This window comes from Falco naumanni, chromosome 11 (genome assembly GCF_017639655.2).
Source record: "Falco naumanni isolate bFalNau1 chromosome 11, bFalNau1.pat, whole genome shotgun sequence".
Lineage (NCBI taxonomy): Eukaryota > Metazoa > Chordata > Aves > Falconiformes > Falconidae > Falco > Falco naumanni.
The window spans coordinates 4,947,771-4,962,530 of record NC_054064.1 but is presented as its reverse complement, the minus strand read 5'-3'; the positions used below and the strand labels follow the sequence as shown (position 1 = coordinate 4,962,530).

At 46.7% G+C, this 14,760-nt stretch overlaps 1 protein-coding gene across 5 annotated transcripts in view; it reads left to right on the top strand.

Annotated features, from left to right (window-relative positions):
• Positions 1-4,014: 4,014 nt before the first annotated feature.
• SMG7 (SMG7 nonsense mediated mRNA decay factor) overlaps positions 4,015-14,760 on the top strand; it is a 53,947-nt gene continuing 43,201 nt past the window's right edge. For 2 of the 5 annotated variants that reach the window (XM_040609864.1, XM_040609860.1), the window contains exon 1: positions 4,015-4,361. In XM_040609864.1, the coding sequence (XP_040465798.1) occupies positions 4,333-4,361 (29 nt within the window). In that variant the 5' untranslated portion in view covers positions 4,015-4,332. Of the gene's footprint in view, positions 4,362-12,215; positions 12,368-14,760 lie in introns of all 5 variants that reach the window. The other 3 variants (XM_040609863.1, XM_040609862.1, XM_040609865.1) reach the window with 3 other exon arrangements.

Here is a 14,760-nt window from a genome sequence, read left to right as displayed (position 1 = left end):
AAATTAAGATTGTTTAGATATCTTCATCCTTTGTTTCTTCCTTCAAGTTCTTCAATTACTTTTGAGTGCTAATTTCCCACATTCACAACATTTAGATTGAAATAATCACCAAACCCGCAGAGAATCTGGCATTTTATCATTCAGTTGTTGAGCTGTACTCTTCTCTTTCCTTGATCCCAGGTTTTCACCCTGAGCAGCAGGAAAATGTGTTGTCTCAAAGATCTAAAAGCCAAGGCTTGGCACTGAGACAGAGGGCTGTCCAGCAGCCACATCTGTATGTGAAAACAGGGGGAGAGTTTATGCACACAAAAAGGAGACTTTGGACTCTGCAATGCCTGCAGGATATTCCTGGACAATTAAAGATGTTAGTCTTAATGAAGAAGGATGGGAGTGGGCTGTGATTTGGTCCACCTCCCCATTCTTGTCTTAAAGGACACTGAGGAAATCTCCTGTGACTATCTGTTAAGTGTGGATGGTGGCTCACTGTCCTCTTAGAGCAGGTTAGATCTGTGTTTTGATAAACACATCCAAGGTCTGTGAAATGCTGAGCTTGTACAGTAACAGAGGCTGCTGAAGGATGTAAAACAGATTCACATTTGGGATTATGAGACTTTCCCTCCGGAAAGCAGAGCAGCTTCGCTTCTGGGCATTTTGGCCGCGTTGCTGGCTGAGGGCCAGGGTTATTCAATGGGTTCAAGGTGCCTCTAGTCTACTGTCCTCATCTGTGGATCAGGGCCTTCCTGATGCTGTGTAATTAATAAAATGGTAGGCCACAGTTATTGACCCATTAACAACAAAAATTATGTGTTGATTCCTATGAGAAAACTGCTAAGACTTTCATCACTAATCTCTTGGAACAAAACTTATGGGAGATTGACTTGTGGCTCTCCCTTAAATGGGAGGAAATCAGCCCCCTTGCTGTCTGCACCAACACGTTCGGACTATTTCAGAAGAAACAGAGTAGAGCAATCAGCAGCAATGCCAAGTCCTCAAAAAAGTTTTGTGGGAGAAACTGAGGCCAAATCCGGAGGTGTGGGATGTACAAGAGCTCTCCAAGAAGCAAAAAGAGAGGGCAGGGGAGAGAAACTCATGGACATGCTGTCCTAATGGACAGATCCGTTCCAACAGTGCAGAAACTCTGAGGGAAATGGAAAACCCCACAGTTCAGAGGAAAAGCCTTGAAAAGCAGGGAAAAACCTGCAAAGGCTCTGACATCTTTTTTTTTCTGTGTCTGGAAGATATTCAAGATGGGTGAGAAAAGGCAAAGGGAGACTTTGTGGCTGGGCAGGTTGCCTGATGGGCCGTAGCTTCCCTCATATAGCTGCCCTGAGGTATGGCTCCACGGGGCAATTTATATTGGCGTTAAATAACACTGGCAACAACACCCATCAGGCTCTCTTGAAAATACCCAGGGCTGCCTGTTCCCCACTGCCCAAGATGCAGAAGTTGGTTCTGTCCCGTGCAAACCTCTCGGGTCTCTGGAACTGGACTGGACTGAGACAAGACCAAACAAGACAGCCACTGAGTCAGCGCTGCTCGCTCCTTGCTTCTGCCTGACGTGGCATGAACGTGATGCCTCGAGGGAGCATTTTGTGGCCTCCTGGATGAGACCTGTGTTTGTCAGCTGAAGAGATAATGCAGAAAGCCAGAACATGCCACCCCTTCCCTGCCCAAAATACCCAAAATCAAGCTTATGCCTTCAAATTTCCCCTCTCCTATCCACATGCAAACACAGAGGTCAGGGAGAGGCAGCCCTGGAAACTCCTACATGTACAGATCCAGCTTGTTGAGCTCAGAAGTGCACCTGCAGTTGCAGAGAACATAAGCCTGTGCTTCAGTGACTTTGTCTAAGGTCCAACACGGTGCTAAAGGGGGCTGAAAAATAAAGAATTACTTTTTATTTTAAGCAATAAGTGCACAGGTTAACATTAATTTTATTTTAAGCATTTTATTTTAAGCAGTAACATTGCTGCCAGTGGAGCATGAAGCAGAGTATGTACCAGAGTGCTCTTTGCAGTTTGGTGGCTACCTTATAATCACGTTGTATGATATCATTCTGCCTGGGAAGAAGCCTCTGGCAGGTGATCCCCTCCAGCAAAAAAAGATGGAAAAGCAACAGTTTGTTTGGCCAAGGCTAAAGAAGGGATGGGGAGTCCCTGGGAGAAGAATGGTGGAGAAAATGGGCAGGAAGATCCCAAGTCAACTCCGTGGGAGGCAGGGAGGCTCACAGGGAGCCTGTGTTCCTGTAAGGTTTTGGCTTTTGCTGCTTAAGCCGATGTAAGCAGTTCTCATGGCACTACTGCACTGCTGTGGGATACTGTGAATGCGGGACTGAATAAAAATCTGGCTGAAAATAGGGCTTCGAAGTGAGGGGCTGGTAGAAGGGAAAGTGGCACTGACTTAAGGTGCTTCTGCTTGCAAAACATGGGTTATTCAACTCCCCTGTAAGGAGAAGGAATGAATGGAAAAATCTGGGAAGGGTAGAGATACACTCGGGGTATCTGTGCAGTAGTACGTGCTGCCTGGTGGGTCTCCTCAAAGATGCAGGGTGCCCTAAGCATGCCAGCCCAGGAACCAGAGGGACAAAGCTTCAGATCATGTAGACAACATGAAGCATCTGGGGAGAGTCCTGGACAACGTGCCCTGGGAGACACAGCTTCTAGGAGCTGCATTTGTGCTGCGCAAACAAACTGTTTTAGCCCAGGACAGGCTCCGAGCAGGCAGGAGCAGCCCCAGTTTGCTCAGCACTAAACCAGTTTGCTCCTGCTTTGCAGTCAGAGCCTGCAGGGATGGAGGCTGAGCCCCGAGCCCTGCTGCGGTGCCTGCCCGAGGCTCTGCGCAGGACTTGATGGGAGGTTTGGTGGCATGGCTTGCTGCCCAGCCCTGACTGCGCTGAAACCAGGAAACTGATTCTGCAGCCTTGAGAGGCTTCTGTTTGAACATGTGGGGCCCTGAAAATCATTTCCCTAAACGCGCTCTTGTTTCAACCTGAAAAAATGTGAGGGATTTATTTTTGAAACATGATCTTTCATTTTGTCCTTGGGGTCACTTACATGCTCAAATAACACAACGTGCATTAGCCAGCCTCCTTGGTGCTCATCTGATCCCAAATTGCCATCTGCCTCATTTCTTGAAGTTGGCTCATTTGGTCAAATGGCCACTGAACTCGGTGGGATCTTTCCTGCCCAAAAAGACAAGTTTGAGCACAAAACAAGTCACCACGTCAGTACAGGAGGCTGCACCACACGGTGTAAATGGTGTAAATATTTAGATGAGATAGACTGCTGTACTGAGGTGCAAGGTTACCACCCAACATGCCCATGTCCCGGCTCCACGCTGTGACCTGCCGGACACGGGCCGCCTGCGGGGCCATGGCCCGCATCCCCGGCGTGGGGCCCACCCCATAATGGAGGGCACGTGAGGCGAGGGCCACTCGGGACACTGTGGGGTGACCCTAGGGGCCCGACACCTGAGCAGCCGAACCCTGGGAGTCCTTCGGTGTGGGCAAGCGAGGAGGCAGGGTTCAGGCAGCCCGGTTTATGCGGGAAGCCCAGGCCTACTAGCGCTGCTCCTGCCAAACGCTTTTCTGCCAGGGAAGCACGAGGCTGCCCCTGCTGCCCCCGCGCTGAGGGACGGGGGCTCCCCCACAGCGCCGGGGGCCACCGCCACCCGCCAAGCCGACCCTTCGGCCCCCCAGGCTCCGCGAAGGGGGGATCTGATGGGACCGTTGCCGCTGCGAGGGTCCCGGGGCGGCAGAGGCCGCGTAACGCCGTGGCTGCGGGCCCGGCCCGGGCCCGGCCTCAGCGGGCGGGCAGGCGCCGCGGTTGCCGTGACGACGCCCCGCTGCCCCCTCGGTTGCTATGGCAGCGGGGGAGCCAATCGGCGGGCGCCGCCGCGGGTCGGCGGAGGGAAGGCGCGGGGGAAGGGGTTGCCGGTGGCGCCGCCGGAAGTGGCGGCGGGGGCGGGGCCGGGCCCGGAAGCGCGGCCGGCGCGGCGGGAGGGTCGGGGCACCTCAGCGGGGCGGCGGGAGGAGGGCGAACGAGCGAGCGAGTGAGCGGCGGCGGCCGCCGCGCGGGCCGCTGAGGTTGCGGGACCGGCGCTGCCGGGGCCAGCGGGGCGCGGGCGCTCTCCGCCCGGCCGGAGCGCAGAGCGGGGACACCCCCGCCCCTTCCTTCCTGCCGCCCCTCCCCCGCGGCGGCAGGCCCTGCACGGGAAGATGGCGGCGGCGGCCGGAGGCGGCAGCGGCAGCGGCAGCAGCGGAGGCGGCGCGGGGGCGGCAGGCCGGCCCGGGCTGTGAGACCCGCGGCGGGACGGGGCGGCGAGCAGCGGAGGATGAGCCTGCTGTGTGCGCAGTATCTCCGGTGAGCGCCGGCCGGGGAGCGGCGGGGGGGGGGTCGCCGACTGCTCTGAGGCGACACTGCGGCCGGCGGCCCCGGAGGCGGCGGGGCGCGGGAGGACGTGCTCCCCTTGGCCCTGAGGAGGCCTTGCGGCGGCAGTGGGGTGCTCGGAACCGCGGGGGTGATGTGACCGGGGCGGGAGTGTGGGGGACCCGGCCGCAACGTTACCGAGCCCCGCGCCGCTGGCGGGGAGCGGGGCCCCGGGCGGGCCGGAGCCGCATACCGGCGGGCGGGCTGCGCTGCCGCTGGGCTGCGGGCTGCCCGGCGCGGCCAGGGCTCCCCAGCAAGGTCAAGCCGGTGCCTTGGAGCCGCGGGGAGGGCAGGGGAGCCCGCCGGCTGCCGTGCCGGGATTCTCCAGCCCCTTTCTAGCAGGTGCCGTGCTAACCCGCCGCTGCGGAACCACCGCCACGGCTGATCCCGGCGGCGAGGCGAAACCTGCGCTCGCAGCCCCGTGAGGTGCTCCGGGAGATCGGGAGCAGCAGGAGCTGTGCCTCTGCCCTCGGCAGTCGGCCCTCGGCAGTCAGCCCGCGGCCTGCGGAAAACCCTCTGTCATGGCTTATGCAGTGGATCGGTTGGGAGAGGAGCGAGCCCGCTGGGGCGGTGCTGCTTTGAAATGCATTGCTGAACAGAAGCGTCCCTTGGTCCCTGAAGTCGAGAGTACTAGATGCCACATGCTGATATGAGCAGGACTCCAATAGGCTTTTGGGTGAACTTGTCTTTTGGGTGTGAAACCCTCTTTCTCTAGTGATTTTGGAAAGGAGCTTTGCGAGATACAAGTGGCTTTGCATAGCTGTAAAATAGGAAATACTGTGTCATCTGCGATGCGTTGCCCCTTCCAGAGAACCTCGTGGAAAAGGAAAAGGTATGCCAAAAGGGCGTGCACGTTCTGAAGAGTCCTGGGCTTGGGGGGGATTTGTAAAGAGTGAATTCAAGGAGGTTTTTTTACATTTCCAAAACACTTTCTATCCAGGGTTCTGAAACACTTTAGCTGTCTCCCCTTACTGATTCTCCAAGTCCTCCCCTTCCTCCTCATCTTTCTTGACTCTCTGTCTGCCTCCTCCTGGTAGACCAAATCCTGTCTCAAGCTTATCTTCAAAAAAAAAAAAAAGTGATCTTTTTTGCTAATAGCAAGCTTATGAGCCTTTTTCCTTTCTAGCCTGCTTACCTATGCTGTCTTAGAAAGTTCTTTGTTCTTTTCTGTTACATTATAGAAAAAGCTCTTTAATGCCTTATTGTTAGCTGTCCTCTATGAGTAAAAGACTTGCCTTTTGTACTGTAGTGTATGTCTTAATAGTATTGGAACCTCTTGCTCACCTCTCCCTCCCTGGGACTATGAGTCTTCAGCTGCCTTGCATTGTTACAAGGCAGTACTGCTGAAGTCACACTTGTCCTGCCCCAGTCACCTTCTTGTACCACCAGACTCTTTTCTTAGTGTTCTGTATTCTGCTGCACCAAGTTGGAGATGCTCCTTGCCTGCCAGCTTCTGGGCAGTAATCACCCATTTCTCTTAGCTTTGTTTCTCCAATGCCGTAGCTCATCCTGGGCCTTTATTACTTTTTCCCGACTGCTTTGTTTGTTTTGTGCCTAATACATTGAGACAGAAGCATCTGGACACTATTACAAATATTACAAGTAGTGACTCCTGTCTTTGTCACCAGGAGACTTATCTCCTCTTAGAAGGAAAAAACCAGGATGCTCCCCCTCCCAAACTTTTCAAGCACTTTGTAGTCAGCAGTCTTCACCTTCTCCCTCTAAAGAACATTTGGGTTTGTTCCTCTTTGTAGAGGGTAAGCTTTGGAAGATTTTCTTAAAAGCTGTAAAATCTTTTTTACATCCTCAGACAGAGTGTATATTTAAATTATTTCATTTGCATAGGGCAGAATTTGAGCTGCGGATTACTGCAGCCCAAGCTCATAAAGAGAACTGGGAATAGAGCCTCAGATTCTCAGAGCCAGTTCTGTTACTCCTTTGCCTTAAGGAGGAGGGCATCCTCCTTACTGTAGCATTACAAGCTCAATCTGAGTGTAATGATGGAGGAATAAATAGACAAAAGTATAATGATGTGAAAGGGCAGCTTAACAAAACATTGTGCCAAATGAAAATTAGCAATTGGTCTCTGCTAGTATTCATTGTCTTAAAACTAAGGAGGGACAGAAAAGTTTTTTGTCAGAAATTTTTCTCTGTGTATTTGAAGTTTAGGCAGAAGAGAGGTGAGTTTCTAAGGTGACCACATAATGGTTGAACAACTAGCGAAATAATGACTCTGCAAGAATTGAGATGCTGAAAAAAATGAGCAAGGAAGAAAGGACTTTTAGCTGGACTGCCTTAACCCCTCCACTACCAGTCTCTTGCTTTCTGTATAAATGTATATGAACCGAGTGTTTTAGAATGCTGTCCTTCAAAGACTGTGCCCCTTCAAAGTGAGAACAGAGAAAACACTTGAGACTCCTACAGAAGTCTTCCAGAAAGAGCAAAGAAGGTCAAACTTCATGTACTGAGTCTTTCAGAAGTTGCAGGAGAGTCAGTTTTTAAGTCAGCTTCATACATTGTAAGAAAGTGTTGGGATTTTTGCTTTCCTAGTCTTATTCTTTTCAAGGTCACCTTCCAAGAGTCTTGGAATGTATTCTGTCCCATCTAGTTTCCTAGATCCTTCTTTCGTGTCGTTGTTTGAGTCTCTTCTCAAAGATTTGTGTTGCATCTGGTCGGGTGAGTAGACCTTTCAGGATGTTCTTTCAGAGATCTCTTGGGGGGAAAAAGAGGCACGGTTTGTGTCTCTGGTCAGGTGAATGTGTTTGTCTCATCTAGCTAAAAATTTGCATCCATTAATTTGTGCTGCTTTGGGAATCTACAAGTACTCCCCGTAAATGAAATTAATCTCACAAGGCAGTTGTTTTACAGTAAATGTGTCATGTATCCTTGCTAGGTACAGAAGTAGTCACTTCTAAAGCAAAATATCATTACCGATAGGATTTCTAACAGAATACCACAGAAACTTCAGAGTGCATCCTTTTTTATAAGACAGTATTGAGCTTTAGTCCATGTTTGTTCACTTTAAAGAAATGATCTTCATTGCCAATTTTATATGTTCAAAATATAGTTTACTTGGATTCAAAAGTTAGCAGTTTGAGATATGACTGTTTTGATTGCATTTCACAAAGATGTGAGCTCAGTTACTAGTTAAATGTGGCATTACCCTGCTAAATTGTGGCTTTTAGCACTCTGTAAACATAGAATAAAAAGTGCTTGAATTACAGGGCTTGAACACTGCTTAGAAATTCTAGTGCTGACAAACCAGTAGGTAGTTTCCTGTAGCCTTATGATGAGGCTATAACCAACTTCATTAAAGGTTTGACTGTTTTAATAATTTAAATTGTGGCTCTCTTTTTCAAAGACTCATCAGTAGCTCCATTAACTTCTGCATCTGCTGTGTCTCTTCATGGTTGCTCCTTTGCCGTCTGCCGGTCTGTGACGCACCTCTTGCAGTGTTTCTTCACAGTTAATGGAGGAGGGTAGAGCAGGGGTAATTTAGACCTGCAGTCTGTGCATGGGCATGTTCCAGTACTGATTCCTGATCAAGATGGTGTAGAGTTGATGTTTGTCAGTGCTGAAAAGGCACAAACCTTGTTACTGTTTGAAACCTAGAACGAGTCTCGGTGAGACGGGCAGAATCAGTTAATTATTTTTTTAATAATTATCTTGAGACTATATGGAGGAAAACGTTAGTAAATGCAACTTCTTAACAGAGAATCTTGAAACGTGTACCTGCAGCATGCTTCCTGGAATTCATAGCATCACAAAGCAACTTGGACTTCAGGTGACCTGAGGAGGTCCCTGTCCAACCTCCTCCAAGCAGGGGCAGCCCTGGGGTCAGACCAGGTTGCTCAGGGCTTGATCCACTCAGGTCTTGAAAACCTTCAGGAATGGAGGCAGCTCAGCCTTTTGGGGCAGCCTGTGCTATTCCTTGACTGTCATAAAATCATTTAGGTTGGAAAAGATATTTAAGACCATGGAGTCCAACCATTAAGCCAGCACTGTCAAGTCCACCGCTGAACCATCTCCCTAAGCACCACATCTACATGTCTTTTAAATGCTTCCAGGGATGAAAAAGATTTTCTTTACATGCAGTCTGAACCTCTCATATTTTGACTTATACCCGTTGTGTCTCATTCTCCCACCACATGCCACTGCAGAGAGCCTGGCTCCATCTTCTCAGTCCCCTCCCTGCAGGCATGTGGCTGCTGTGGGTGCCCCAAAGCCTTCCCTGCCCCAGGCCGACCGAGCCCCACTCCCACGGCCTCTCCTCCAGCCCCAAATAACAAGTGCCTCAGCCTTGACTGCCCTGGGGGCTCTGCTGACCTACCTCCAGTTGATCCACATCTTTCTTGATTTGTCTCGATATCCAAACAAGACCAGTCAGTCTTGGAAAGTATTCCCTCCAGCTTTTTTATGTTCTGAAATTTAGTGCTACTTTCATACATTTACTTCTGAATTTTAAACAGGGGAGGAGTAGTGGAGAGATCAAATACTGCATTGGCCTTTCAGGAGGCACCTCATAGCACAGTGGTTTGGGGTTTTGTTTTTTGGTTTTTGTTTTTTTTTTTTCTTTTCCTCTCCTTACAAGGTGCTTCTAGCATTTGATAGCTAGAATTGCTGCCAATATTTAGTATTAGCAACACTTACTCCTCTTTAAGGCAGAGGGTAATGGTTTAAAAAGGCAAATAAAATTATGATTATTACTGCTTACTACTGATGAACAAACTTTTTGCGATGATCTATGAAGTAAAAAGAATTACAATTAAAAAAGTGTTAAGCAGTTCCCCTCTAAGCTTTCTGCTGAAGGAAATTCATCTTGCTGAGAGCTCCAAGACATGCACTATACCCCTTGGGTCTCTGGTCAGCTGTTTATTGCTCTCTTGTTCCTGTTATGATGAGGATTTGGATTATTGAGCATCCTCTTGCCACCCAGGGACAACTTGTGCTAAAGTCACAAGCTGTCTGCATGCACTATCATAGTTCAGATACTTTTATTCAAGCCTAGATTCCGAAGGCTTGCGTGACTATACCGCTTAGGGCTTTTTTTTCTCCTTTCTCAAATGGATTGAACAAATTTTAGCAGCCTTCTACAGAGGGATACAAGTTTCAGAGTTAGTTGTTGCCCCTAACTTTATGAAAGTTAGTTGGTTAGAAGAGTCATCCAGATGAGCTCAGCTGGTGTAAATTGGCACATGCAGAGTTTCACGTCAGCCCTGGCGTGTGCGTTTCTGTGCGTGGAGTTTGAGTTTGCTTCTCTGTACGGAGTTAACAGTGAGGATTTGAATGCATGTGCAGTTCAGCAGGTGGTGGGCACGCTTTTCTGCCTGAGGGACTGGCGGGAAGGTGACTATGTATGAGCGTGTGCCAGAGGAAAGAGGGCTGCAGTAATGAGAGAACTTGACCTTACTTGCTTAGTACATGGCAAAAGCTTGGCCGTATAGACAAAGCGTGCGTTTTAGACTTGAACTGCTCCTGACAGATGTTTCTCACTCTCCCTCTCACCTGCAGCCCTGATTTGATGGTGTAAATTTATGGCCAGGTGAACTGGACTGGGGAACTGTGCTAGGTTAAAACTTCTTTTGTTTTGTGTTTTTTACCTATGGAGCTTAGCCTGAGTGGGTTTCCTGATCCCATTTGTCATGTTACTGCACATGTGCTGACACATGTGAAGTTGTGTGTAGCAGGAGTGGGGGCCTAATAGTAAGGGCAGGGTAGGACTGCTTCTAGTGATAGTACTCATCATTAAAATGCTCACTGACCCATAACACTAGTAAATAATGTCCCATTTCCTACAGTATAGCTGTAGCTATATATTGAATATATATATACAAAAAATGTAAAATATATAGAATGTAGCTGATATCACTGTCACAAACAGTACCCCTGTTTTCAGTCTGGGCTGAGAGTCTCTCCCCTGGTTTTTTTTCTTGCTGCAGAACACAGCTGATTGTGGATGCTGTTACGGCACTTTCTTTGTGCTGTGCTTGAGGTTACTTGCAAAACAGTGTTCCAGTGACCTAGAAGTGCAGGTTAGTGTAAGTAAAGTTACAGCTGTATTTATTTATTTATTTTTGATGGCAGGGATGATTCTTTTAGCGTTTAGTTCTCGTTCAAACCTGTGTATTCTTACGTAGTTTGATCTTTATTGAAAAGGAGAAGGTTCTGTTGTGGCAGTGAAACCAGGTGATGCTTATCTGAAGTTTTGATGAGGCACTTAAGCTGCACCAAAGCATTTTGAGAAGGCTGCCCTCTTCCTGAACACACGGTTTGGAGGTTTTTTTTTGCTGAGTTTCTTCATTTCAGTGCGTGGTAAGAAGATACATTTGCTTGATGAATGCTTAGCTATTTTACTTAAGTACTCAATATAAAGTATACTGTGATATTCAAGCTACTTGTAAAACCTGTTTCTTCTGTCCTAAGAGTGCATCTTCCATACAGCAGCTTCATAACAAGTAATCCTAGCCTGCTCCAGTGAGATGTTTTTTGCCTTCAAATCAGCTGATTTGAAGGCACTGAATTGTAACACTAACTTTTACGTCAAGCAACTTAAAACGTTATTTAAATCAGTGTGGAATATGAAGCTGCCCTGCTTTTCAGTTTGCTATGTTGGCTATTGCATGCATTTTTTTAGATGTCTTGGTGCTTCCCCCTTGAGAAGAAAGGCTGTCTGCAGTCATTGTTCAGATCACTTGGGTTGATGGGAGAAGACAGTGACTTGATGGATGGATGCCTTGGCATCTTCCCTGCCTTGCCCAGCCAGCAAAAATCGGTGTGGAAGAGGAGTAATTGTAGTTCAAGTGCATGGTGGGGAGGGAGGGAGGAGAGGATAGTTTTCTGTAGCATCTGATTTTGTTCAATGAGGAGTTGCAGGGGGTTGTAGAGTTTTAAGGGTCCTTCATCACTGCTGTTGGGTCTTCACAACAGCAGCAGAGATTCACTAGCAGGAGTGGACTCCTCAGAGTAAGGAATGGTGGAGGAACAGTTAGGGAATGCAGCTGTAGTGTATAAAGAGTATATGTGGGAGGACATTAGTTACTGCTCTTGTTACTTTGAACTTGAGGCTTGTCCTCATCTCACTTGAAAGCTGTGCAGCTGCTGAGAAGCAGGAGGGGAATAAAACCACAGATTTGTTTCCTTCAAGTCATTAGCAGAACTGCATACTTTGGTCCTGTACTTTAGAATGTATTACTAGGGAGGTCATAGATTTCAGTGGTGGTTGGTAAAACGTAAGGTTTTCCTGTGCTCGCGGGAGGTGTGGCAGCTTAACTCTATCTTACTGCAGTTAAAAGAATAGAGGACTAACGTAGTGTTTATTGTGGAGTGACACGAGGAATCGTGGAGCTGACTCATGGGCCATAGTTTGTCACTCTTTTGCACAGGAGGGAGGGCTGCTGGCTCTTCTTGTATGTGCCTCTTGAGCGCTCGTGTTGTTGCATGCAGTATCTTATTGAATGTAACTTCACAGTTGTACTGGTTACATCACCAGCTCTCGCTTGTGCAGCCGTGCTCAGAGTCCTGCCTTTAGGCAATGTTTCTAGACTTGTCAGGCCACTGCTTTTTTTCCCATTTGAATTTAAGAAGAACTTCTGATAGTAAGCTTGGGGACTTCCTCAACAACCACATGAGGGGGAAGTGGCTTAAACAGTGTTCTGAGACTGTGTATTTCAATTCCTCTGAGTTAAATCAGCAGCTACCTGTTAAGATCAATGTAATGTTGTGAGTTGGGGTGGAATAAGAGCTTTTTTAGTAACTTTAGGCCTGCTTTCTTTTCTTTCTGTATTCCAGTAGGACTTTTCTCCGATTATTCACACTGGCTTCTGCACTCAAGGGATTATCATAAGGAACCAGAAGGCTGAGGAGTCTCTTGGGATTGTTACACAGCCGTGGGCGACAGACTGAATTTCACTGATGGGACTCAAATCAGAGATACCCTTGAGGTACTTAGGAGTCCTGCTAGAGTTAATTTTCTCTTCCACCTTTAGGGAAAATGTGATTTTTCTGGAAGTACTTATGATGTCTTTAATACATCAACAGTCTATTTCTTATATTTTAATTTCATTGTCTGTGGTGTTGAAAGTATCCTCTAGTGCTCAGCCCTGTTGAACAGTGTTCTGCTTCATCTAATATTGGTATGTATAAGCTGATTTTTATTTTATTTCCTCATCCCCGCCCTCTGAAGTATTGTCTGTTTTGAGTGTGCGGGCCCCACTTGTCATATGGCTGAATTATCTCAGAGAGCTGCTCTCTAGCTGTTAGGAAATGAGAAATTAATTCTGAATGTATTTCCAGTGAAACCTTTAAGATTGATTCTGCCAAATGAATGCGGGGGGAAATTCTTGAATTCCTTCAAAGAATTGTAGGCAGAGATTAGACTTTTTGTTTGGATGCAGTAAAATAGACCTTTTGGGCATCAAGAGTCTATATTTCAGACTTACTTTGGTGTTTCTTGGTGCCTTGATTTAATGAGGCCTTGACAGTTGTTCCTATTTGATCAGGCTACAGCAAAGGGCAGTTTAGAGCCAGCTTGTTCTAGGCCCCTTTGGACTCGCCCGTGGTCTGTGCTGTTATTTAATCACAGTTTAACTTCCCTACAGGTATTGTCACAAATAGAAAGAATTTTTGTTAGATCTGTTGGGAAGATCATTTCCCCCCTTTGTTTTATGATAATCCTACAAATTTTGCTACTCTTTCTGTTGCAATGAAAGTCTCATGGTTATTTGCTTTGCCATGTCCTGCCTTGGTCTCGCCGTGATTTGAAGAAAGCATATGGATATTGCTATGTGTCAAACAGCTGCGAGTGTGTGATAATCTTTTTTTAAACCAGGGTTTCCTGTAGCCAGCTAGGAACCTTTGACAGACTCCAGCTTCGGTTCCTTCTGCAGTCAGTACTGGTTTTGGCTGTGCCTTTGAGCATTCATGCTCTTAATATGAGGTTCACTTGAGCCATTAAGAGGGGTCTTCAGGGTAGTTTTTCCAAACTAGCCTAATAATAAATAAAATGCTAATCATCTGTCCCTATGAAGAGGGGGAGAAAGAAGGATGGGGCAGGACTTTTGTCTGTGGAATAGATGCTAGTTGTCTGTCTTGGAGTAGGGTAAAGTAATTGTCGAGGCCAATGCGGTGACAAAACTTCTGAGCATAGAGGCTTGATCTAGTCAGCTGTTACCTGGAAAAAACCAATTTACTAGTGGGTCTCTTTTTTGTAAATCACAATAAAAATAGTGTGCCAAGGATTTAAGCCACATTTTTTAATATTAAGAAAAACCCAAAGCCACCAAGAGCATGTAGAAACATGAGAACTGTAGCAGCTCTTAGAGCTCCAACATGCAGCTGCACTTACGAGTAAAACAGAGGAAATGTAATTTCAATGTAAAAAAAAAGGTGAGATTTTTCTATGGGTTAATAAATATAAATGAAATTATTAAAGGACGCAGAATAAACTTGCAATAAAAATCTAGAAGGTGTTTTAGTTTATGCATATTGGTGGTATTAAGACAAAGTTGAATATACATGTGAAATCTTTAACTAGAAAAAGAAGTGATAAGCTGCCTGATATGCTTTGTCAACATTCATTTGAATTGAAGGCATGAATTTAGGAGCATGCTGCATAGATTATGCTAAGGCATGAACTTTTGGCAGTTTTTCCACCCAGTTTGAACATACCCTGACTATTTCATTTTAGATATTTATTTCGTTACAAGGTAAACTGTAGGAGTTATGGGGCTTGGGGCAAGGCCAGTTGTAGGGGATTGTGGCTTGTAAGGTGTTCGGTCCAGCTTCAGCTAAAGTACTCATCGTCTGGTTTTTGTTACCAAAGACTAAAATAACCTCTAAAGGTTGAAACAATCTAGAAAGGTGTTTCCAGTATCTTTCTAATGAAATGTCAAATGCTTGCTAATGCTGCTTGTGCAACTACAGACGATTTTGATAGCTTCCATCATAAATGACTAGGTAGAAGTTAACACTAAAAAAAGTGATTTATCTACTTGTAACATTACATTATGTATTCAGGATTTTGGGATACTCTTTCAAAATCAGTTCACTTTGGATTAGAGATGGTTATTAAAAATACGTTTTATATCGTGTATAACTGATTCTATGCCTGAAATAATTCTTTGGGAACTATAAAACTAGAAACTGCTGTGTTAGTGTTAAGTGGAAAGGCCCAAGAGTGTCTTGTGTTTAGGAATGACAGACCACAAAGGGATGAAGATCTTTGACCCTTTAACGACTCAGCTGCAGGAAGTGTTATCTGTATGGTCAAAAATGCTGTTGAACATATGGGCTTTAGATTTTGTGGTTAGAGCAATGTGATTCAGCTAGTTTCCAG